This window comes from Dermacentor andersoni, chromosome 10 (genome assembly GCF_023375885.2).
Source record: "Dermacentor andersoni chromosome 10, qqDerAnde1_hic_scaffold, whole genome shotgun sequence".
In the NCBI taxonomy this organism is placed as follows: Eukaryota; Metazoa; Arthropoda; class Arachnida; order Ixodida; family Ixodidae; genus Dermacentor; species Dermacentor andersoni.
Window position 1 is genome coordinate 65,031,609 of NC_092823.1, and position 26,141 is coordinate 65,057,749.

The following is a 26,141-nucleotide window of genomic DNA, read 5'->3' on the forward strand; positions in this document are numbered from 1 at the left end:
TCAGTACTCCTTTAAGAACACTACGCCCTGATTCAAACCGTACAGTGGGAAAGAAGGCACCCTGTCTATGTCCATGCTCTCTTGGCCTACGTTAGTCCAGCGCTGTCCTAAAGAAAAGCAGGTTAACGCCGGTAGGGTGCAAATGCTCTCTCGAAACGTGCGGTGACGTTGTTGCGCGTATTCACCGAAGATGTTGCCAAATGTTGATGTGCTTTTATTATGCTGCAATAAACATTTGTTTCGCTCTAGCTTCCAACACGTGCCTTTTTGTTGAATACATTATGCGCCGAGCCCGCTTCTTGATCAAACATTTACGCGTTGTTCACGTACGCAAATACATGTAATGTGAAGGCTAGAGTGACGTATTTTCTCAAGGAGTACAAGGCCCCTCTCTTACCTCTTGGGCCCATGATAACCGAACTTATCGTTAAGGTGATATTACTTGGAAGAAACGAAAGATGATTTCTATTCAATTACACGCTCATTTCAAACCGTCACCCAGTTCCCATCTTGCCTTATTTTGGCAAGTGATTTGAAAAAAAGACAAGTAAATAAAAGCTGCCGATTAAATACCTATTTAATTAAATACATAAGAGGTATAGGGGTAATTTCAGGAATTGGAGTCCTCTTTTTGTGGTTCGAGAAGCATGCAAACGTTCGGGGAAATCTGCGCATGCCGTCGGCATCTGGAAATCGCAGGCAGCGAAGAGCTGCAATTACCACTTAATTATAAAATACCACCTCGATGCAGGTGCGCGGCTGGCCCTTGCACCATGGCGCTGCGAGAGTCTAAATCCAGCGGTCTATAGCTGTGACGCAGTTATCTGCCTTCGGTAAAGAAGGCGAAGGTGCGAGAGGTTTCAAGGCATGGACAGAAAAAACGCACGACTGGCACCGATTCTGGCCAATGGACAGCTGTCCGTTGCAAAATTTGCTAACAATTTTTTTTAAATGATTGAAGCGAGATGCATTTCTTTCTTTCGAGCACCGTTCAATCTACTATGACGAGAGACAGTTGTCACGTTTTTTTTTTTTTTTTTTTTAATGCGACAGAGATCTACTTCGGTAATTCAAAATCGCTTCCTCGGCGAGCACGCCTGCTAAAAGTAACGCGTTGGCCTATTCGAAGGCGCAATCTGCAAATCAAGCGCGAGCTTTCTTTGTCAACCTGGTGGTGTTGACCTGGCAGGACCTTATCTTATAGCGATGCTGCAAGTACAGCTGGCACGAGTCGGTTTCGGCAGCAGTAAACGCGTCCTAAGCGTGCGCCACAGAGAAAGCAGCTGAGACGTTGTCAGTTTGTGCGGTACCGCCTGCTAAGGCAACAGGGACGTGCTCCGCACCGCGGAAACGTGGCGCGCGGCGTGACATCGTCAAAAGCGCTTGCACTGGTCCCGGTGTATGCACGAGGTGCCGTTCCTGGCGAGCAGATACCCGTCGGCGCAGACGCAGGCGTTCATGCGGCAGAGCCTCAGACATCGCCGCGGCCGCGCGTCGCAGTAGGCGGGGCACAGTGAGGCGCACACCTCGAACTTGCGGTTGGGGCCGCAGTCCGGCTGACACTTGGAAACCGGCACGCAAGGACCGCCCACCGATGACCTGCGCAGGGGCGAGAAAATATCTTAGAGTGGTTATGACCAGGCTTTGACCTTTGACTGATTCGGCTTTGAGCTGAATCTCGGAGAGAGGTGTGCCGGAAGTTATTTCCATCCATCGATTCAGCCATCCGTCCATTCGTGCATCCGTCCGTCCGTCCGCCCACCGACAGCATCATACCGGTGCATGCACTAGGCAAGCCCCCCCCCCCCCCCCCCTAAAAAATAGCAGGGAGAGAGAGAGAGAGGGGAGAGAAGAAGAAAAGCGCACAGCTAATTTCTCCCTTTCTATTACTCGGGCGGGTCCGCAGAAGGTCATACAATGCTCGTGCTGTCGGATTTCCATGGGCACGTGGGGTAACCGTAACTCCAAGTAATTCTGCGGGCCATTTCCGAGAAGGCAACGCCTGACGACATCACTATATGGTGCCACTAGCGACGTTTTCCCCATCACTGCATCACTCTCGCGTTATTCTCGCTCGCTAAAGAAATCATTCTAGCGCATAGCGAAAGAAGAACTCCTGAAACAAGAAGCACCTTTCATGCTACGATGATTCTCACCCCAACGCGTGAAGGAAAGAGCCGACTGCCAATAAGGATGACATCACGTTTGCATGGTCTTCGTATGGTGATGCGTCCACCGCACCGAGGCATAACATACCCTCGAGCAACTTTCCTTCAATTTCCCGTACGAATGCGCAACAAACTTAGTGGCCGGAAAAGTATAATTGGCTGTGGGTAGCGCAAGTCAACCATAATATACTGCCGTCTCAAGTGGACGCGCCATACATCGCGCGGACCAGGAAGCTGGCAAGAGACCAGCGCTGATATCAGCGACGCGTAATTGCGCGTCAATGGGGTTGGAGCGACCGCGACTCAAATTAAAGACGGTCATCATCATCATCATGATGACCGTCTTTAATTTGAGTCGCAATTAAAGACGGTACTAGGCATTTTCACCGGTCAACTGCTGCAGAGTATGGTCTTTTCCACGAGGGTAGCTTATGTGCTTCTTGGTAGGTCATCATCTAATCTGTACTCGTCGATAATGAAACGTGCTAGCTAGCGCTGTGTGTTGTGTCCTTCCGTGCCTGTGTAGGGCCTGCGCTACAACAAAGTGGAAGGTGCTTTCCGGTTTTTCGAACACGAGCACTTTAAATGAAACCGAAGTTCTCGCGAGCGTGATCCTATATTCCGCCGATACCAACACCAGCGCGAGAGAGCACACACTGTTTAATAAGTTGCAAGAGTTCGCCAACTGCAATGTCCCATAATCCTGTCAATTTCGGACGGCGTTCCTCGAGCACTTGGAAAGCAGTGGTGCAGCGTACTTTTTTTTTAACACTGAAGGCGCCAAAAAAAGTAGCCCCACCGTAATCATCATTATGCCACCAATATGATTGGGGCTGCTCCGAACAACATTCATACCAGAAGATGAAAGAAAAGGCAAAATAAACAATTAAATAGGAAAGGTGACTTTTGAAAAACAACGTACTAAATTATCAAGATAATTAAAGAACAGCGCGACAGAGAGCGTACCACATAAAAAATTCAAAGAAGCCATCGACTGTGGTTGTCAATGTAAGCCAACAGCCAGAACGAACAAATGAACGAACTAAGGAGTCCAGAACTAACCCAAGACCGAATTAACGAACGAGTGAACGAACGAATGAATGAGCGAGCGAGCAAGATAGAGTGGGCGACAAAGAATGAACGAACGAACATTTTCTTACCGAATCTGACCACTGACCATCGACCTGCCTACCACCGACCAACCACAAGAACGGCTGTAGGAGCCAAATAAAGTTGTTCGATTTAAAATGACGTGCGCTGTGCTGCTCGCATGTGTCGCTGTTTAACCTCTACTAACAGAATTCAATTCCCGCCGAACTCCCGTTCCTACTACTGCAAAGTAACTTACCATAATCTCCACACTCCAAGAAGAATTCCCGCTGACTTATGTACCGCTGTGCATATTCTGCTTAGCAGTATTGTCGCTGCCCACAGTGCTACCATTGCAATTTTTATGGCTTAGTAATAATTCTCGCAAAAATTGGAATCACAAAATTCAAACACATGATCCTTGACAATGGCTTTCGGCTGAGCTATTGATCATGGCCGGGTGTGGAAGACGATGGAGAGTGGTCGCTTTCTATGTGGCAGTGAACGCGCTCAGAGGCCTTGTGTGCCAGTTGAAAACGTTCGCGTCCTTATGGGTCCGGTGTCATTAGGCGTCGGCCTTCCTACGGTAGATCCGCTAGATAAATGGATTGCTTACTTTCAAAATTAGGCTATTCTTTGCGGATTCGTGCATACTGAAGTCCATCTCCAAGGAGTTACTTTGCAATTCACAGCATCTCTGCGACAGAGACAAGTTGTTATCCAGCGCTAGTGCAAGTATAAGAGAGAGAAAGCTCTTCAATGAAATGCAGACAATTCTACCGGCGTATGCTGCTCTGCATGGGGTCGGGGAACGGGGAGAGAAAGGCCCTAGGAGGGCGAGGGCGGGAAAATAACGGCAAGAAAATATATGATCATGGTATGTATGGCAGATACAAAGGCAATCACTCCCCCTCAAAGCCCCTCGCAGGGGGGGAGGGAGGGGGCTCCGAAGGACCCGAGCCGCTTGACGAAAGAGTGATGTAACGGTAACGTTGTGCACCTCTCTCCCTCGAGTGAATACCACTTTAGGGGATGCCGCAGTGGATGCGTCCGTATTAATTTCGGCCACCTGGCGTTCCAGCCCCTCACCAGGTTTATACATTGTAAACAGTCAAACGCGGCGCGTAGATCACGCGCTGACGATCCTGTCTGCAGAATATCAGAGCAAGTAACGGCGCGAGAACAAGTGCAAGTTCAAACAAAAACCAGTGCGCCCTTTCTCTCGAGGGAGCCCCGCTAACAGCCAGAGTCAAGGTCGCACGCACAAATGCCTCTACGCAAGACGCACTGCCTGCAACGTCACCAAATAGGGCACTTGACTCTGGTAAATCATCCAATGCGGAACGTGCAATGCGGCCAATGTAAGTGCGCCGCACAGCAAAGAAGGAAGAGAAGAAGAAAATTAAAGGCTCAACCAACTGTCGACGCTTATGAAGCCAAAGGTGAAGTACATAATGATTCAAATGATTCTACGAATAAATGCTGACTATACCTATGTATTCTGTTTCTTTCTGGCTCTTTTTCGTGTTCATTATTCACTCATTTCGTATCCTATTCGTATCGTATTTCAAGCGCAGTTACGTCGAATTTACCTTCTGTGTGGTCGACATTTGGCTTGACCCCCTTTTTTGTTTTTCTCTTTTTGAATGACAGGCCAGGTGGACCAATCCCCAAGATACTGCAAGCTATGGTGCTAAGTGACACTTTTCGACTATATTGGTTCAAACTACGTCCGCAACATTAATTTTGACTTTTCCGCGACTAATTTTGTGCGCACTAGCGAAACCACCTTCCAGACACCAATGCTTCGCGCGAACCCTGCTTAGTCCAAGCGAGCTCACTACATTTCTTAAAAGCATACCGTACGATGGCTTTCCCTCAACAAGTCTATATCTACGGCGGTGCACCCTTTACAGGGAAACAGGCCAATGTGGTTAATTTTTTACCACGTTTGCACTAATTGCGCCCGTACCGTTCATTTTCCTATTCTGCCACTAATTATCGCTTCTTGTCTCGTTTATACCTATGTTGTGATACTGTTTACGACTCCCTTCAACGCTTTAGCGAAGTGAAAAGGCCGTTTTCTTTTTTGGCAGTGGTTACAAGATACCGGGATCCTATATATGCCAAACCAGTGGGAAGTCAGCCAAGAATACGTTGTCTTTAAAAAAGGAGGTAGGAGTCATCACGCGAACTGTGACGCATCCTTCGGTTTCGGTATAGGAGATGGCAGGGAAGGAAGGCCGCTTTCGGACGCTAGTCGAAGCAAAGAAAGAGTTTCTGTTGGGCACCTGTTAGCGGCGATGCTCGCCTCCTGGTATCATGGCAACACCATATTTGAATTATTCTATATCTTCTTGTAAGGAATCAGTTTGAAAATTTATTTTCGCAAAGCGAAAATACACATTACAACTTTCATTATATTGACACGTGTACTTGTTTGTATTTATCGCGCGACACGTTTCACCGCCTAACAAATGTTATCGCACAGCGCAGGAAGCGCCTGCATCTATCCGAAGTTTCTGGAAAGTTATCGATGCTTCTATCCGCTGTCTGTTGTCGCCGAACCTTGTGTTATCTGATTTCATCGCGTGACTCGAATGTTGTAGAACTTTGTGGAAGGCATGCGGGTCCCAACGATTAGTCTGGAACATTCGATGACTGCTGTATAAAAGCCGACGCACTTGACCCGCTGATCAGATTTTCGACGATCGCCGAGCGTGTTCGCCGCTATCGTTGTGCTATAAGTGTAGCCTGTTTTGTGGGCACAGGTTCGCCCAATAAAAGTTAGTTTTGTCGTTCACAGTATTGCTACTGTGTTATTCAACGTCACCACCACGTGACATCTGGTGGAGGTGCTGGGTATCGATCCCAGTACCTCTCGCAAAACAATCTACTCGTGAAGAAGAACTTCTCAACAGTCCGCGCCAATTACCTTCTTGTTGTCCCGTCAGGACTTCGTCCAGAAGTATTGCATGCCCTACATGACGATCCGACCGCTGGACACCTCGGATTTTCCCGGACACTATCGAGGATACAAGAAAAGTATTATTGGCCGTGCCTGACCGCCGACGTCGCCCGTTATGTCAGAACATGCCGAGACTGTCAGCGACGCAAGGCACCGCCGACAAGGCCAGCCGGATTACTACAGCCAATCGAGCCTCCTTGCCGACCATTTCAGCAGATCGGGATGGACTTGCTGGGACCCTTTCCGACGTCAATAACCTGAAATAAGTGGATCGTCGTGGCGACGGACTACCTCACCCGCTTCGCTGAAACAAAAGCACTGCCGAAAGGTAGCGCAGCCGAAGTAGCGAAATTCTTTGTCGAAAACATCCTGCTGCGACATGGCGCCCCAGAAGTCCTCATCACCGACAGAGGAACGGGCTTTACAGCGGAGCTCACCCAAGCCATTCTGAAATACAGTCAGACAAGGCACAGGAGGACAACGGCCTACCACTCGCAGACGAATGGTCTTACGGAGCGGCTGAATAAGACCCTCGCCGACATGCTAGCAATATACGTCGACGTCGAACACAAGACCTGGGATGCCGTCCTGCCGTACGTAACATTCGCTTACAACACGGCGGTGCAAGAAACAACACAAATCACGCCGTTCAAGCTGGTCTACGGCAGGAAACCGACGACGACGCTCGACGCCATGCTGCCGCACGTCACTGACGAGGAGAACCTTGACGTCGCTACCTACCTCCAGCGCGCCGAAGAATCCCGACAGCTCGCCCGCCTGCGGATCAAGAACCAGCAGAATGCCGACAGCCGACACTACAACCTCCGACGACGCTTCGTCGAGTACCAGCCCGGCGACCGTGTTTGGGTGTGGACCCCGATACGCCGACGAGGACTCAGTGAAAAACTACTGCGACGATATTTCGGACCCTACAAGGTCATCCGACTTATTGGCGCACTGGACTATGAGGTCGTGCCCGACGGCATTTCGCATTCACAGCGACGCCGCGCACGATCTGAAGTGGTCCACGTGGTGCGTCTTAAACCCTTTTACGGACGTTGACGAACTTCCTTATTTTGTTGCTAGGAGTGCTTTTCATTTATTATTTTCGTTTGTTTGCAGCATCGGGTCGATGCTGTTTAAGAGGGGGGTATTGACACGTGTACTTGTTTGTATTTATCGAGCGACACGTTTCACCGCCTAACAAATGTTATCGCACAGCGCGGGAAGCGCCTGCATCTATCCGAAGTTTCTAGAAAGTTATCGATGCTTCTATCCGCTGTCTGTTGTCGCCGAACCTTGTGTTATCTGATTTCATCGCGTGACTCGAATGCTGTAGAACTTTGTGGAAGGCATGCGGGTCCCAACGATTAGTCTGGAACATTCGATGACTGCTGTATAAAAGCCGACGCACTTGACCCGCTGATCAGATTTTCGACGATCGCCGAGCGTGTTTGCCGCTATCGTTGTGCTATAAGTGTAGCCTGTTTTGTGGGCACAGGTTCGCCCAATAAAAGTTAGTTTTGTCATTCACAGTATTGCTACTGTGTTATTCAACGTCACCACCACGTGACAATATAGTATATTGGCCATGGGGCCTGGTGAGGGGCCTTTCAACATGTACCCAGAGGTTGGAACACGAACGCGTTCGCATCCTGCCCCGGCCAAATGTGGTCGCCGTGCCCAACAATCAAGCCCGCCACCTTGAGCTCAGCGGCAACACAGCAGCCGCTAAACCACCGCGCGGAGTCAATGCGTTCCTTGCGCTCTTCTTTGAAACCACGAACCACCTAAATTTATAGTACGGCCAAGGTTCCAGTAAGACGCCTTCAGTCAGTGGCCCATTTCCAATCTTGCACAAATAGACGCCAAACATCCCACGTCCGCCCGCTTGTTGGGAGGAAGAACACAAAGGACATGCTGAGCTCTTTCGGGTGTGTCACAACTATCTCGGTTTGGAGATGTGGCAGGTGGAGAAATGTGTGCATGTTGTTTTCTACAGGGTGTCCCTCATAACTTGAGCCAAGAATTCAAAAAGGAAAGGCGCGTCGTAAGCGAATTGAACCTAACGCATACTATTCGCAATAGCCTACAGTAACTCATACAATATATTTGTTTACCCCATAACTCGCTAATTAATTAAGTTTAATTACCAAACTTCTTAATTATTCACTGAGGACCGCAAGTATGATACACAGATTTGTAGAGCACCTTCACAAACCACCGATCAAGTTGTTTTCTTTACGATACGTCTCACGTAGTCCTTTTTTTCCTAGTTGCAAAGAAAGCCCGCGAAATAGGAAAAAAGCTACGTGATGGAGCGTCTGCGCCGTGGTGTTGTGCGGCTCTCAAGCGTGCGTTCAGGGAACAAGGTCGGCTGCATCGTGACTGGCGACTAGGAAGCGGCAGGACGTTCTTTATCTCATCGACAGCACTCGGCCAGCAGCATGCATTTTCGCCGTCATCGGACGGGAGCCGACCTTGCTCACCAAACGCACGCTTGAGAGCAGCACGATACCACTGCTCAAGCGCTCCGTCACGTGGCTTTATTATATTTCACGGGCTTTCTTTGCAACCAGGAAAAATGGACTACGTTAGACGTATCGTAAAGGAAGCAACTCGATCGGTGGTTTCAGAAGGGGCTCTACAAATCTGCGTATCATACTTGGGGTGCTCAGCCAATAATGAAACAGTTGCGTAATTAAAGTCAATTAATTAATGAGTTATGGGGAAAACAAAAAGAATAGATTGTATGAGTTACTATAGGCTATTGCGAATAGTATCGTTCGGTTCAATTTGCTTCCGACGCGCCTTTCATTTTTAAATTCTTGGCTTAAGTTATGTGGGACGCCCTGTATATGCCACGCGGCCACGTTTAATCGTAGTATCATAGATGGCATGAATAACCCATGACTTTGCTAGATGTCCTGTAGCATTCCAAAATTCTTATATAACGCGCCTGGAAATACGGTTATGAGTATCACACACTTGTGACCAGGGACTTGACGAATGTCACATAGTAAATCAAAATAAATATCCGTGCTCTTTGTATTACTAGGTAGGGCACAATTATTTAGAGTGACCATGGAAAACTTTTCAAGCCGCTTCTCCCGGTGCCACAGAAAGGTGTGCTCATACAGTAACACCGATCACTGAATGTTTATGTTCCAAAGATGCTGCCCTCCTTGGAGAACGCATTCCTTTTTTTTCCATTTCACCTTATTATGCCTTACATATTTGACATGCACATGAGAATAATAAACAATTCAGAGTCAAACAGCTCTGTGTTCCCGTTCTTTATCGCTTGGTGTCTTCTGTGAAAATCAGAGCAGCAAACCAACACTGCTTATACGCCATACCATTTCCATTTCCCACACTGTTGTTTTGTTAACCTTGCGTCATGCAGAACCCATCAGCTCAACCTTCGACGTTACCAAACTCACCTGATGTATCCGTGCCTGCAGATGCAGCCTGGCTTGCAGTGTCCGCTGCAGCCGCCCTCGGGCATGGGTCGTCCGCACACGAGCTCGCAGTCAGCGCCACAGTCGGAGTACGCCTCGCTCGCGCCACGGCAGCTCCGCCTTGGACCACCACCACTGGCTGCTGTGCGCATGCGCGTCGGCGTTATTAGGCGTTCTTATTGGCTCTTAATCTCATTGTTACTTGTAGTCTAGTGAACCTCGTCTGCCACCACTAGTTTCTTCTGGAAACGTGTGTGTGTGTGTGCGTGCGTGCGTGCGTGTGTGTGTGTGTGTGTGTGTGTGTGTGTGTGTGTGTGTGTGTGCGTGCGTGCGTGCGTGCGTGTGTGTGTGTGTGCGTGCGTGCGTGCGTGCGTGCGTGTGTGTGTGCGTGTGTGTGTGTGTGTGTGTGTGTGTGTGTGTGTGTGTGTGTGTGTGTGTGTGTGTGTGTGTGTGTGTGTGTGTGTGTGTGTGTGTGTGTGTGTGTGTGTGTGTGTGTGTGTGTGTGTGTGCGTGTGAGTGAGTGAGTGAATGTGTGTGTGTGTTGTTACGATCGGCCTGCGTTGGTACTGCTCTGCAAATCTATCTCAGCCCGCTGCAGGTGCTTCGATCGACCCGTGGTGGTGGCGCCCTTCAGAGAACCGGCGAAGACGACAGCGTTAACCGACCATGAACTTCCTTCGGAGAACTGGAGACTACGGCAACGTTAATCCACCATGCGCCTTCTTCGGAGAGTCGGCGACGGCAGCAGGGCTGTCCACGTTTGGCGGACCGTGTATTGTTGGTTGATGTGCCGTGGCCTTCATGGTCTCTTTGTAGCAAGAAGAGCTACTCTAACAAAAGGGTGCTTTGCGGTCAGTCAGTCAAGAACTTTATTGAGGCCCTGAGGAGGTTTAAGCCGTTGGAGATCGCACGCGGGGAGCTCCTTGGGCCGAAACCGTAGGCGACGCCCAAGTCGAGACGGGAACGTGGTTACGCTCCGCCAGTTCTTGGGCCCTCTGGACGGCCTTGAGTTGGAGTTTGAGGTCCGAGCTTTTGAGGGCTTCTTCCCATTTGGGCTCACTGGAAAGAGGGCCCTCTGGTAACGCGGTACATTGCCAAAGCATGTGCGAAAGTGAGCAATAGAGTTCTGGGCAATCTGGGCAATTTGCCGGGATTTCTGAGTTGTAGTGGCTTAGTAGGCCTCGTGACGGATACGAGTCCGTTTGCAGCATTCGAAACGCGGCCGCCTGCGCGCGTTCGAGTTTGGCGTGCGGGAGCGGGTATTTCATTCTGCCTTTTCGATAGTGTGAGTTGATTTCTCGGTAAGTGAGTAACGGATCATTAAACTGAATGTCCAGCCCCTCGTAGGCCGTGGGACCGTCGCGGCGGGCAAGTTCTCGCGCACGGTCATGGGCCGTTTCATTGAGGTTGGGTTTTTGCGGGTGAATGTCTTTCCCCATGTGAGCGGGGAACCAGGAGAGGCATCGTTTGCACTCTTTTGAGCTCGCTAGTAGTATATGCGCTACCTCTTTCGACACGTTGCCGCTTTCGTAAGCCCGAATTGCAGCAAGCGAATCCGTGAGGACATGGGTAAATGTGGGGTCTGCCATGGCGATGGCTACGGCTATCGTTCTGCTTTAGCGCTGGTGGTCGATTTAACCGATGCGGATGATCGTAACGTTCCGTTGCCGTCCACAACTGCTATCGCGAAAGTTGATGTATTGCCGTACTGGGCCGCGTCCACAAATGCGGTGGCTTCGCGATCCGCGTCAGTGCGGTCTAGAATCGCGCGGGCGCGGGCCCGGCGCCTACCCACGTTGTATAGTGGGTGGACGTTTCTGAGAAACGGTGAGACTCTGTAGTTGTCTCTAATTTCACTCAGTAGGGTAACAGCGTGCTCGAGATAGGGAGATGGGGAGACATTAGCTTCGCTTAGAATTAGTCGACTGGCTTTGGACAAGGATAGGCGGAGTATTTGCGCCATAGTCTGAGCCTCGATCACTTCGTCGATGTTGTTGTGCAATCCTAGCTGATCAACCTTTGCTGTACTTGCTCTTTCCGGAATGCCCAAGACCTGTTTGATGCTCTTGCGCATGAGTGTGTTTAGTTTCGTCTTTTCTATTTTCGTCCAATTGTGGGCAGAGGCGACGTAATTAATGTGGCTCATCAGGAACGCGTGGTATAAGCGCAGAAGGTTATCTTCGCAGAGACTCTTCCTGCGCCCTGAGACTCTCTGGATGAGTCTGATCATGTTTTCGGTTTTGGCGGTTAAGTGTTTGATCGTGTGTCCGTGGCATCCGGTGGCTTCGATTAGGAGCCCAAGAATGCGTATGTGGTTGACTCGCGGAATCTGTTGTCCGTCTCTTGTGTGTAGTGCGATCGGAAGTTCGTCTAGAGGAGTTAGGTAGCGGACTCCTTGGCAAGACTTACGAAGTTCGATTCGAGTTCGACTTACGAGTTCCGATTTTTTGGAGGATAGTTTCATTCCTGTGTCTAGTAGGTACTCCTCCGTGGCATCTAGGGCAGACTGTAATGCCTGCTACATGTCTGCCAGGGAGCCTCCCGGGCTCCAGATGGTGATGTCATCTGCATATAGAGCACAGTTTACATTCGGGATGTCTCGTAGTTTGTCTGCGAGTCCCTTCATCACTATGTTAAATAGTAATGGAGAGATGACTGAGCCTTCCGGTGTTCCGACGGAGCCCAGCGTGTAGCAGTCCGACTTAAGTTGTGAGGCTCGCAGTCGGGCTCCTCTGTCTTTTAGGAAGGAGCGCACGTACTCCTGAAATCTCTAGCCGAGGCCGAGGCCTGCCACAGACTCTAATATGAAGCGGTGCGAGACGGTGTCGAATGCTTTCGTGAGATTGAGGGCGAGGATGCCTCGAACGTCTCTTGTTTTAACGTTGAAGACCTGTCTCTTTAGGAGTAACGTTTTTTTTTTTCGGGCCCCAGGATTCGTCAGTCTGCTGACGCTCGTGGCGACTACCAGAGAAAGTCAGCTCTGGAATTAAGAGGCGCCGGCTGGGGTCAAGCGTGGCCGCCTGGCTACGAGGATCCGCTCAAATCGTGTTCTGGGAATCCAAAGTGTGTATGTGTGCGTGTGAGCCTTTTCCCTCAAAGGCGGGTTGACTACACCCCAACGACGGTGGACGGTCCGATTGGAAGAAGGTTGGACAGCAGTTTACCCTCCCCTAGGGATCTAGGGAGGGCAGAGGCTTTTTAAGCAGCAGTTTGTCGGCTGCTAGAGTGTGCTCGTGCTCGTGAGCAGTGTGCTCTGTGCTGCGTGCTGGTGTGCTGTATGCTTCGTCTTGCGTGCTCCATTTAGGAGTCACGCTAGACTGTCGAATGTATCTCTTGTTTTAATGTAAAGTTGGCTGCAAGAATGTTATCCGCATTTATTGATTACATTATATTTTATTTATGAACCCTTTACAGGGCTCCAGGAAGGCGTTGGATAACGGGGCACACTAAAAGCAACAATGTCATCTCGGCCTAAATGCGTCAGCTCTCGGAGCAGTTCCCAGTTTGCCGAGTCCACGTTCCATCGAGGGAAATGTGGCGAGCATCCTTCTGGTTTCGTTGAGTTTAGCATAATTGAGGAGTGGTCACTCCCCAAGGAGTTTTTGAGAAAGGACCACTCCAAGTACGGGGTTAATGGCCTCGACAATCGACGCTTAAGTCTATGGACGACTATGTGTTATGTGTACGCTGTAGTACGCTGTGACGCTTGATTCTTTATTCTTCATTAAACACACACCTGAAGAAAACAGAAAACTTTCTATCAAGCGCCCTCGAGTATCGCAACAAGTGTCGTCCCATACAGGGCTATGAGTGTTTAGATCACCAACGACTATGTATGGCGGAGGAAGTTCATCAATGTAGCTCTGAAACTGTGTTCTGGAAAGCTGATACCAAGGGGGGGGGGGGGGGGGATGTGAATGGGACTAATCATGACTAGCTTATCAAACAAACACTGCTCGGACTGCAACTGCCTCGAGGGAAGTTCGGAGGTTTATTCGCTGACGTGCAACACCCTTATCGACTATTTCGGCTACATCCCCCGAATAGGCGAGAGCGTCGTCGCGGTCTTTGCGGGAAGTGGCATATTGCCTTAGAAAGTCGGTCTGTGGTAATTTTAGGTATGTTTCTTGGACACACAGCACCTTCGGACTGATTTTGCCGATGAATTTTTTAGCATCGTTCAGATTGTGGAGAAGTGCTCCCACGTTACATTGCAATCTTTTTTGAGTATCCATCATGAGAAAGACGCTGGTGCTCTGTGTCTGGCAAAAGAAAAGTTAGCTTACAGGACCCTTTGCCGCCCTTGTAATGCGAGGTGTCTCTATTTTTAGAGTAGTCGAGAGTTTCCTCCCGAGCCTTAGGTGTTGGTGGCGCCATCTAGCAGAAAGATCTGCCCTTCGTCTTTTCTGGGGCGTTGGATACCCGCTCAATGGAGCGGTTTGTACTCCTTGAAGGCATCCCCTCAGGAGACGAGACCCTGGAAGCCACCAACCCAGCAGTCGATGTTCCTTTGTTCTGGGACGGCGGAGCAGCGTTAGCTGAAGCCGCCAAGGGGGCGGATGGCGTCACCGCCGGCTCGCTGTGTGTGGACCGGTTCAGTGCTACGAGCCAGTGCAACTGTCGTGACATTCTGAAGCGGCGGTATGGATCGTGTCAGCGAGTCTCCTCGATCGTGTTCGGGCTGCCAGGGTGATCTAATCTCGCGGCACACCAACATCGAACGTAGTGTGTGCGTGTGTGTGAATGCGGTTGACTGTTCTCGTCAACCGTGCGACGTCGGCATGTAAACTTGAATCATGACGCACATTGTTGTGTTTATGCCTTTTCGCCTCCGTGCACCGCTAAAGCCCCGTAAGAATTAGAGGGCCCTTATACGAAACGCACGCGGATTGGCCTAGCTATTACTGCACTGTGTTTTGCTGGCAATCCGCGTATCGGTTCTAGCGTTTTTCTTATGTTAATTTGCAGTTGTGTGTTTTTCATCAGTGAAATGGCATCGCCGATTACTGAAACATCTTCGAGTGTTATACTTTGATATATTGTATTATACTATATTATTTGATGGCCAGTAGCAGTGGCTATGCAGTATTTCTTTTTAAAATCAGGGTAATGCAGGCACTTAGGAATATATATATTCACATATGCTATGCACAAAATACGATTAAGATATTGGAAATGACTGTTTGGACGTAATGAGAGTTGGAAATGACAGTTGGAAATGACTTTTTGGACATATTGTAAAGCACAGTTAACAAAGCGCGCACAAGCACAAGAAAGTGTAGAATTCGCTGCTGAAATTTGTTCATTATTATCGCACGTAATGCAATGCGGATATTTGTCAGCGAGTTAATGCGCTTCTGCCCCACTCCTTGCATGCTAGGTCATACTGCACTTGCTAAATCAACGGGCTTATAATGCGCTAAAATCAATAATCTCCACAAACTTCGGCCGTCAACATTCATGCGCGCGAATGAAATACTATCGCAGCTCTGTACACACACGTGTATACTTTCTCTGGCACCTTCGTATCGCTCTACGTTACTTTCCTCGCATAGTCGTGCAGTTACCGACGGTTCAATGTGTGTCCGTCCAATTCTGTGCAACCATACTTTTCTTCTGGTTAGGTTCTGGTTGCCGCGTGGGATGCAAAATAACTTCTTGCCATCCTTCGTCCGGTTTCGGCACCCAACCGCACAGCAACAGGCGTTTCGGTCCTCCCGGAACGAAATTATCGCAGCAATGTGCATAGCACAACAGGCGAAACGCGCGCACTTCGCCCGGCGCGCGGGAACTTTCATGACGGCAAAGGGGCGGAGCAAGGTCACATGTCACCGATCAGCCTATCGCTGGCTTCGTCGGCTGGATCAAAGCTTTTCGGTACTTTAAAATTATTGAGGGACTTTATTACTTGGGCGTGCCCAACTGACACTAGTTCGGGTAGTTTTTCATGCTTCTGATCGCGGAGCCATCCTCGACGCCTTATAACCTGGAACAAAAAATTCAGTCAGAGACTTCCACACAAGGAAAGGTGAAATTCTTCGCACTGGTTTGTCTGGTTTTTCCGAGTGAATGATGTGGAATCTAGGAAAATTCTGGGTTTGGCGTCCGAAAATGTGGAAGACATCTTCAGTGCGCCCTTGTTTCAGCTGGCGATCAGGGAGTTTAGGGAAAGCACTGTCCATAAGTATTGGCACGCGCTAGTTACGCTAAAAGCCGAGGAGGAAGGAGTGTGCGTGGTAGCTGCTGCAGAAAAAAAAAATTCGTGGAATAAGTAACACTACAAAAGAATATGTGATCGCTACAGCACGCAATTCTTGGCCAATCCACCAGTGTGGGTACGAGCCATGATATGAGGCCATCATCATCATCATCACCATCATCATCATCATCATCATCATCATCATCATCAGCTGCTGCTGCAGAAACGAACCGTAAACGGCCGTTTGCTTAGAACTGACTGCTTGCCTTTTCCTCTCGCGACAAACTGGTGGAGGCGATGGGTGTCGTGGTGTCGGGTGTCTGTGGTGTCGCAACGTACCAAACGCTTGCTGACGCAGACACCCCCGCGGGGTCCTACAAGAAAATTCGTAGTGGCTTAGCTCGGCTATGCCAGGATATACGTAGCGAAAGCTAAGGCATAGCATGGTTAGCCTTGGTTAATCTTGATTGCAAGTCCAGGTTAGTCTGGTTGTCTAGCTATGTTGCGGCGTTTAGCCAGTCGTTCGGCACGCTGTTCGTCTGTTTCCTGGGCGATTCGTTTCCTCTTCATCTCGTTCCGGTGTCGATTGCAGGCCTCCTCCTGCTTATCAGTATTGTCGCCGTCCATACTGCCGCCTCAACTGTGGTTGCGGCGCACACGAGCTCTCCTTTTCAATCCTCCGACATGTTATCAGGCATGCGACGCAGCTGGCGAAGCGAGCGGAGGCGAATGCAACGATGAGGAACGCGTGGGACGAGGAACGCGGTGTGACGTCATGTGCCTCCTCAGAGCACGGCCACGGCGAAATCGCAAGTTCGCGGCCAGTAAAGCTTTCGCTTTAAAACTAAGCACAAATAAAGAAACTGCTAAATGTGCCCTTTTTCATTTTCTGCAAAATGTAACTTTTGTAGCATATTAAAATATCACGCGTCATGTCGGTAAGTACCAAACTACCCGGCTAAAAGGTACACGCTCTGGACGAAATTCATTTCATGAGTACATGACCTGTAGTGCAGCCGCGACCACTACAGCAAAGAAAGTTAATACACCTTTGTGGTACACCATGGTTATCGCGGAGGTTTTGTGGGCTGTAGTGCGCACAGCATTGTGTCATAGAGATTTCTCTATGATTGTGTTGCAAGAAAGCTGTTTGGTAAAAAAACTATTCGGAGAATTAATCTGTTCAAATCTGTGTACAGTGGATTGACTGTGTATCAGTGCATTCAACAATAAACTTCCCCCTGCGCAGCATTGACAAGGGACCCGAGAAAGGTGTCGGTGTAATAGGATGATACTGTAATAAATTCGTATGCATAAAAGCAATTTATTTCATTGGAATACTACACCATGGGCAACAACCTTTCTCGACGTCTTTTTAACCATCAAGAGACCATCATTTTTAACCATCAACGTCACACCGTCACCAAGCGGTGAAACGTTGTATTAATGGAGGAATATGGACGCTCGACATTCCCGGTTCTGTGCGAAAACCGACAGTTTTGGTTGCTTAAGCTGCACGCTACTCCTTTCGTTACTGCGTCTTTGGCGCAAAGGAAACTGTCGCGCGCATGCGCATTTGCACGCCCGTGCTATGCACTGCGACAAATATTGCATGGGCTTGCATCAGCTCAAGGAAATAGTAGGCGATGGTAGGATATGTACCACTCGCTTCTTGGCCAATAGGTGGCCTTAATTGTATGTGTAGTGCATAGCATTAGTTGCCTGCAAGGCAACGCCGTGATACCAGCTGTATAAGTTGTGTATGTGCCATTGTAAGGAAATGACCACTAGTATTATAAATATGCGGACGCACTTCATGACCGATCCCCCGTCGTAAGTATGGGCCATCATAGTCAACACGTGTCGACCATCTGAAACAGGTAGTTGCCATGGCAGAAGTACTTCCGCAAACGGGAAACGCTAGCTGTGAAAACTTAGCTGCATAAAAAAAATGTATTTTTTGCATCTCCTGTGAATTGCCGGCTTTGGGATGTAACTGAAGCTTTAGAGCATTGCTTCATGAGTTGTAAAGCTGCAATGTTGTTTTCGAATGTACGTCAACGGACTCTTAAGACGGACTGTATTTTTGAATCAGCACACCATCCATTACTTGATCGTAACCCGCGAAGACGACGTGCCGTCTGGAATGTTTTTTTTTTCCTAATTGGACTGCGTAGCTTCTGGGGGACACGCACGTTGGAACGCAATGCTGAGCCCATTGTTTCGTCAAAATTTCACTATGCTCAAATGATCGGTCACTTGAAGGACATACTTCATAGTTTCAATTAGGCTGGTACCACGTCTTGATAAGTTCTTTGTCGTTGCCACTCTTTTAGGTGCAAAACCATCTTGTTTCTTTTCTGAGGTGTATGATACGCACATCGTCATTTATCGGGCCTTTTCAGACCATCAATATGTAATGCGCTGGCTAGTACTTGCATGTTTTCCCCGTATAGTGTTACACATGATGCAACAAATAGCTGTCTTTCGAGAAGTGGCTGCTCAAATGCGTAGTGTGGCTGGAACCTTTGCTCCCGTCCCCGCGTGGATTTTACATCTGGGCGCTTGTCATTGTTTGCCCGATTTTTGAACATTCATTGGGGTGTGTGGCTGTGTGCCTTTGTTTTTCATCGGTGTGTCTAAATGTAATGTAAATAATGTTCGCGTGGCATTACTCATATTTCCATGCAATAAAAGAAGTGTTTTTGGCGCAGCACTTACACACTGATCGTGCATTGGTTGTCTCAGGTGAACTTAATTCTGGCTGCACAGGATCGGTCGCCTACAAGGCAACGCCATGATACTAATGTTGACGTTCTGAATGCCATGACATGTGACGGTGAACTTGTTGATGTACGGGAACACGGAAAAGTCCCATTTCGCTACACACACTTCAAGGTACATCTCATGCAAGACTCTAACGGATTTATGTACCATTACCTATTCTGCCTAGACTATACGGCTACAATGTGCACCATGTGTTCTTCGGTGATAATTGTTTGTTACTGGTTTGTTTTGGCAACCAGGAATTTCAACGTTCGCGGATGAGCTGGGATTTATGGAAAATTAATAACATGTTACTTTCACATGTGCCGAAGTTTTTATGGAAGCATCAAGTCACCGTTCTTTATCTCTCTTTGCGCAGTGGCAGATATTCAAGCAAGAAGTTAGAATGATAGCCATTGAAGAAGCTTCCATATTGTCTTTTGAAAAAAAAGGGAAAACAAAGAGTTGCGCAAGTTGCTAGACCAGCTACACGAACTTGAATGACTGCATCCTGGCAAGTACATTAAAGGCATTTAAAACATTAAGGAACAAATGCGAACAATGGACACTGAGAGATACAGAGGTGCACTAGTCCGAGCGCCTACTTGTCGGTATTTGAAGCAAGAGCTCTGTAGTCGTTCGCTTCGTGATTAGCGTCGGCATGCTCTGTCGAAGCAAGTCTCCGAGATAGAGTATGTCGGAACGATTGCTAATGAGCAGGCTAGAATAGCGAAAGCTTTCACGGATCATTATGAAAATATTTTTCAGTGTCATAAAGTTATTAATAGTGAAGCTGTAACGGAAAAATTATTTCGTTGCTGCCACAGGTCAGTCAAGAAGGATGTGGTGATGTTGGCAGAGACATATGCATCACAGAAGTTGAAGCAACCATTGCTTCGCTAGCTAAAGGCAAAACTCCTGGCTTGAGTGAGGAATTTTATCACTGCTGTTGCTCTATATTAGTTCCCTTCTTGCTTAACGTGTACGAAGGAGCTTACCGGATTGAATACCTACCCGCCACGCTCTATCAAGAGCCCACAGCACTTATTTCAAAAAGTAGTGATGCAACTAAATTGCAGGAAGTTGAGGGATATCACCCCATATCACATTGCAACGTGGATAATAAAATATTTGCGAAGATATAAGCTAGTCGCCTTCAAAATGCAGTTGGATCAGTGATGACAGAACATCGAACATGTGGCATTAGAGGAAGATTGATCCAGACCAATATCCACGTTACCCGGTCTATGCTAGAGTGTGCAGCAGAAAGTGTAGGTCAGGTTGCAATAGTTCTGGTTGATTTGGCAAAAGGATACGATAAATTTAATTACTACTTCTTGTTTCGTGTGTTAGAGCACATAGAGACTGGGTCTCGTATTTTTAGAGGTGTCACGATATGTTATGCTAATCACACCACAAGGCTACTAGTTGATGGTTGTCTATCCGAATCTATTTACTTCAGGGCGTCGGTAAGGCAAGGATGTCCCTTGTCCCCTCTATTACTCGCTTTGTACTTGGAACCGCTTTTCGCCCGATTTCTGTAGGATCATACCTTTCACTGGTTCACATCATCATCCAATTAGATCAGTCTACTTGCCTATGCAGATGACATAGCCTCCTCTTGTGCTGAAAAGGAAAGTGAGGAGACTGCCCTTGCCACAACGCAGCAGTGTAGCTTCCTGTGCAGCAGTTAACATTGCGAAGAGTTCAGGGTTTTGGTTTGGCCTATGGCGTACCATGCCAACTCACTTCGCAGGTATTCGGCGGAGGCAGGACTGAAAGTGCTTAGGTATACCCCTCTCTTAATATCGCAATGGTAATCCACACTGGTCAGCAAAAGTTGCAGAAGTACAACGTAAGGTTATAACAACTGGCAGGGGCGGCAGTTACTTAGCCCAGCTGAAACTTGCAATTGTTTCTGGCAGCTCGACTTATGTATGTCCTGCAGGTATTACATTGCTCGCGGCTTAAGTTGCAACCTTTCCATCGTGTCTTTGCTACTTATGTATGAAGCTCACGTGTCGATGTCATGCGGCGCGTTAACCTTTTGCAGCGATAACTTTAATACTCCAGGTACAAACGCAGAAAACGCCTGGTTCCGTAAATCGGACCTTCAAGCTCAGCCAAGGTCAAAATGGGATTTAGCCTGCTACTGCCGCCGGCTGCTGCGTACGCCGCGTGGGCGTCCATATCTTGAAAGCAATCTACGATGTGCACAGGGCGCGCTGAGTGCTGGTAGTTTGGTATGCACTGTATTTTCGGCACTTTGTTCACGTTGAAGCGAGACGCAGCATGAAGGTCAATTCGCTCACCGCTGCTGTCGCGCCGAGCAGTGCCTGTGTGTTGTCTTGCGGTGCAATTGTAGATGCGGTAGTTGCTGACGGCGCCGAGCAGCGTCTGTGTCCTTTCCCACAGCAAGAAAAACCGTGCTATCGTTCGAGAAACTTGGTTTCCCTGCGTTCAACCGCCGCAATTTTTTCTTCCTCTTGCTATGGGAGTCTTGGCCTGATTCATCCTTTTGTTAGGCTACTTGTCTGGCGGTTATTTTTATCTCGTGATGTAACCGGCTCATTTCTAAGGTAGATCGTACAACTTCGATTAATCAAGTACCTTCCAAAACTAGTTGTGTGGTCACTTGTCAGAGATGCACCAACTTTAGGCTTTTTGTGGCTTCATGAAGGAGCTTGTTGAACGATTTCACATACTAAAGGCTCGCTTTAGTATGGAATATACTTTCACTGCCTCCTGCAAAAAAAATTTCTGCTGCACTCAGACACATTGCTTCCTGTTCCCCATTATCGTGCGCCTTATTTGGAATGCTATTACCTAGATGTACATAAACGTACCCCTCGAATAATCATTCCTCCAGGGATCAAAACAATTTTCTTCAATTCATTTTCGGGAGCCCTTCGTGTCAAAACCTGGTTGGAGAAAAGGGGAAGTTTCGTGCCGTGGTCGACAAAGTTCCGTTTGTGTTCACATGCTGAAATTACTGCTCACTGTTTTGTAGAATGTAGGCGTACCATGTTCTTGTCGGACATTCTACAAAGAACACTTAAATAATATCTAGATGTCACAGCACACATAATTCGTTTCCTACCGTTTAAGAATCCCTGTGACCCACTATATGACAAGTTCATGTTGCATAGCCTTTGGCGCAGTAGAATTGATAGGCACGCTGAACCACCGCGAAGCACCTGGCCGTTCTTTTGGGAATCTTCTGCTTACATTCGCAGTGCGTACGCTGCTCAAGAAACACCGCCAGACTGGGTGTCTTTGTTGGACGCTTGCGCGTGCTCGCCTGACTTTTAAATGTGTTATCATTCACCTTACATTTCCGTAGCGTTTTGTTTTTCTGAGTTCTGCTCCCATGTAATATACAAATAAAGAAGCGTTTGTGGCCCAATGGATCGATAAAACGAAAGTTGAAAATCTGCTTACCTGTACATGAGGTGCTTTCACGAGTCTGTAAAATGCCTATTTCTCCCCATTCCAAAACATGATTGTACAAAGTGCGTACTGCAACGCTACCTGTTAAAGCCTGTTTAGGCAGGAAAGTTATTTTTGTATCTTCGATTAGCTGTCGTCTCTGTAATGTACGGGAAACTATAGAACACCGATTTATTGAATGCGAGGACACCATCTTCTTTTGGGACCTTCTCCAAGGGACTTTTAAAAGGGATCTTGATGTAAATCCTCATACGATACGATATCGTATGCTACCTAAATGTGAAGATGTGCCTTTTGAGATGCTGCTACTTATGGCGTTGCGCAGTTTATGGAAAACTCGTACGTTAGATCAGAATGCAGAGCCAATCGAATCTGCACAGTAACATTTCATTCAGATGATTTCACAACTGAAGGACTTTTATGATCAAAGACACTTCCAACCAAACTGGTATCTATTGCTGATGAAGTGTATCCTTTTGCCTCCCTGCTAAATAACTGTTTACTGTAGTAATCGTAGTGTGAAGTGTTTGTTTTGTCTTTGTAGACGCTATGACTCTTTTGGTAGCTATGTAAATACCTTACGCATTTGCTTTTTATATTCGTAATAAATGCCATGAAAGAAACACAATATGAAAAGGGTTTGTGGCCTGATGGTTACAGTATCGGGCTGCTGGCGGGCCGAGTTGTGGCCTGATGGTTACAGCATCGGGCTGCTGGCGGGCCGAGCTTTGAGTCTGGCCACAGGATGCACTTATTTTTCTTTTTTTTAAGAATGTTGAATACACACGGTGCTACCGACCGACCGACCGACCAACTTAGGCGAAACCATGAGATGGTAAGCCAAGAACGCTTCGCCTTTAACAAAATATTTTTTTAAACATGTTTCGCCTGTGTACTAACACTTCGACAGAGTGTTCATAATCCGGCCCGGCGCGCAAGCACTGTTCAGTAGCCTAGGTGGTAGGCATCGCCGCAGAATAGAAACAAAGGATGGACAATTGCCTGTCCTCAAGCCTGTGGTGCTACTGAAACGACTGCTAGTGATGGCGAGTGAAACATAACACGGCACACGTGACAAGAACGTCCCCTGAGCAGAACTAGTTGCAGTGTATCGTTGAATGGACACTGAAGACCAGCAGTAGATCAATTCACGGTGATCGAGTATCCTTTGAAATTTATATTCTATCATTCACGTGGTGGTGAATGCGTGATTAATCCTTTTAAAGAATAAGCAGATTTAAAGGAAAAATGTTCTGGCGAATTACGTGCGATAAATACGATATGATAATGGGGCACATTGCAGTGGAGAACTCGGGAATAATTTTGACCACCTGAAATTCTTTAACCTGCACCTAAGTGTATAAGTACACGAGCGTTTCGCCATTCCTCTCCCATCGAAATGCAGCCGCCGCGGCCTGGATTTAATCCAAGACCTCATTGGAGAAGATCACCTCAATGGAGAAGCAAGTGCTTCTCCATTGAGGTGATCTTCTCCAATGAGGGAAGGGGGACAGGGACGGAGGGAGTTGTCGCAAGTTGTTCTATGTCAGGTACTCCGATACGCATAAATTTCGGGAGGCGCACTTGCCCAGTATATCACTGAATGGCAGCTGGAGCTTGGTCAGTCTGCAAAAAGAGCAACTTTTTTTCCGACCACCTTTATCGACCTCTTTATCACTACGAAAACAATAGTGATTTATTCATTCGTTGATTGATTCATCGATAGATTCATTAAATCAATCATAGCTTTATGAAATCAAGCATTGCTTCAATCATCGATTAATTGATCGAATCATTCGTTAATCGAGTCATTCATTCATTCACTCACTCACTCACTGATCTGCAGATTATACCTTTGCGAATTATCTTGAGTCCATTGGCGTCGCCGGCCCTCAGAACGGAGACGTGGGGCCGCTTGCCGCCGGCTGGGGAAGGTGACAAAGGTGAGGCGAGCGCCGTCTCGATGGCGGCCTTCAATGCGGCTAGCCTCTGGTCCGTGGTGGCAGGAGCCGCAGCCCTGGGAGAGCGCCAGCCACTACCGTGGAGGTCACGTTCAGCTGCGAGGAGCGGAGGCGTTCATCGTGAACTGTTCCCAGTGCCCGTATACTGGAATAGCATTTGCCACAGCCCGCCGTGCCCAATAACAACAAAGAGCGAAATGTGTAAAGGGGACCTAGGAGACCGATTCTTTTAATAGGAACCATTCTTGACGCGTTCAATGCATTTTTCTGTAGTAAGCATCTGGCCGTTCTCCTGGACCGATCCCTAAGATGGCGCAGTTCGGAAACGTACGTAAGCCTCTCCCGTGGGTGTGTTCCACTAGGTTCAGTATATGTGCTACCATGCATGGGCCACTGGGTATGACCGCCATGGGCCACTGGATGAATATGTATGTCGCTCTTCAGTGAACATCTTGGGCGCCGACTTGGGTCGCTTGGTATCACGAAAACAACAAAGAAGAACATGCGCTGCACTCTGCACCAGTTCGCAACACGTTGCAATATCCTCAACGGCTCGCTGCAGAACAGTTCTATGATTCACAAAAACCATTCCCTAAGAAAACAAGATTGCTCCGCATTACATAGATGTCAACTGGAGTCGACTTTGCTCATTTTTTTCACAGTTACAATCACATCAACAGGACAGAAAGTAGAAGCAGGAAAAGTGAAGGTGAAATTAAATGTTCCTCTTGAATTGTAATGTAGTAATAAAATAATTGCGCAGACGCTCGAGGGAAGCTTGCTTTTCAATCGCTGAGTGAACGGATGCAGCAACCACCTGGTGTTCTGCTGCCGATATGCCGGAATCTTCTGACGCGTGCGACCTGCCTCGAACACAGGTAGCACGTGAGAATCAGAGGCGAGTGTCGGAGTACGAAGCTGAGATGAGGGTGCAGTGACCATCACATGATCATGAACACGAGCGTATAATCAGTGACCCAAATTAGCAGACAACTTGGCCCACCGGATCGGCATGAGTTTTATCGTCAGAAATAGTGATTGAAAACAGACTATAGTCCATTTTCACGGGAATCCGGTACCCACCGGATCCCACCGCCATGTTTGATCGCACGCGATGACGTGTCCGTTGATTTCCTCGGCTGCCTCCGATGCCTCCGTGTTCACAGTGGATGTGAATGACGCCCATGAGCGGCTCAGCAAACTTCTGTTTGGTGGATATCGTACATGCTGACTGAGTGAGCAACGCGAAGCTCTGGCCACAGCTACAGACGACATGTAAGCGCTTTCGGAGCTCATAACATCCTGTCCAAACAGAGAGAACACCGTATGCGATGTTTGTGCTAAAAGCAGCACTATAGAAATTTATTCCAAGCCGTCCACACTTTCCGCGCCTAAATTAAATCAAATGTATTTTGCTATTCTTCATTTGCCAACCCCTTTGAAGCAGCAGCTTGTCATGTTTTTGACTCGGGAATGTTCCTCCCATAGAGTTTCATGTTAGTATACCTAGAGGCAAATGTGGCGCTGCGATCGTTCAACCATCATGGGAATGATGGGAAGTACAGGCTTCGGATTGGCATTCTATTGACTGGCAAACTAGTCTACAAGACTTTTTTTGGCAGTTTTGGTTTCGCTCCAAGCACAGTTGCTATAACCTGCAGTGGGACAGTGCAACGCAAAGCTCCCTGCCTTTGTTATGTTGCTCGGAGTGATGATAGCGCGCTGGGCCAGCGACTGGGACGATGCTTGTGTCGCAGTGTGGCGTCGAAGCCGTGACGAGAAAGCGGCGGCATCGTAAACGTTGAAAGAACATGTTTTGAGCGCTTGGACCTTGGTTTGTTAAGTGCGTTAGGTTGGCACTGTAGCGTTACGTGCTTCATGAAACTTCAGAATAGGACAAAGAAGGCGCTACTGATACAAGATATATACAGTTGTACTTCTAGTGGCTTGACAATCAAATTTTATTGAGGGCTTCATTATGTGCTCGTTTATGTGCTCATTGAAATGCGTGTTTTAGGACTTTGAGAACACAAACTTACTTGTGGTAGGAAAGATAGCTGCTTCCTAGCTCTAGTCTAG

General features: G+C 48.0%; 1 protein-coding gene across 1 annotated transcript; it reads right to left on the reverse strand.

Moving 5' to 3' along the window:
- Positions 1-583: 583 nt before the first annotated feature.
- On the reverse strand, positions 584-25,161 carry LOC140213459 (uncharacterized). Its single transcript, XM_072284696.1, has 4 exons — positions 25,146-25,161; positions 23,955-24,158; positions 9,669-9,825; positions 584-1,599 (listed from the first exon to the last, which is right to left on the reverse strand). Exons 1-4 carry the CDS (start codon positions 25,159-25,161, stop codon positions 1,374-1,376), a joined length of 603 nt encoding a protein of 200 aa, XP_072140797.1. The 3' UTR covers positions 584-1,373.
- Between the last annotated feature and the right edge of the window lie 980 nt (positions 25,162-26,141).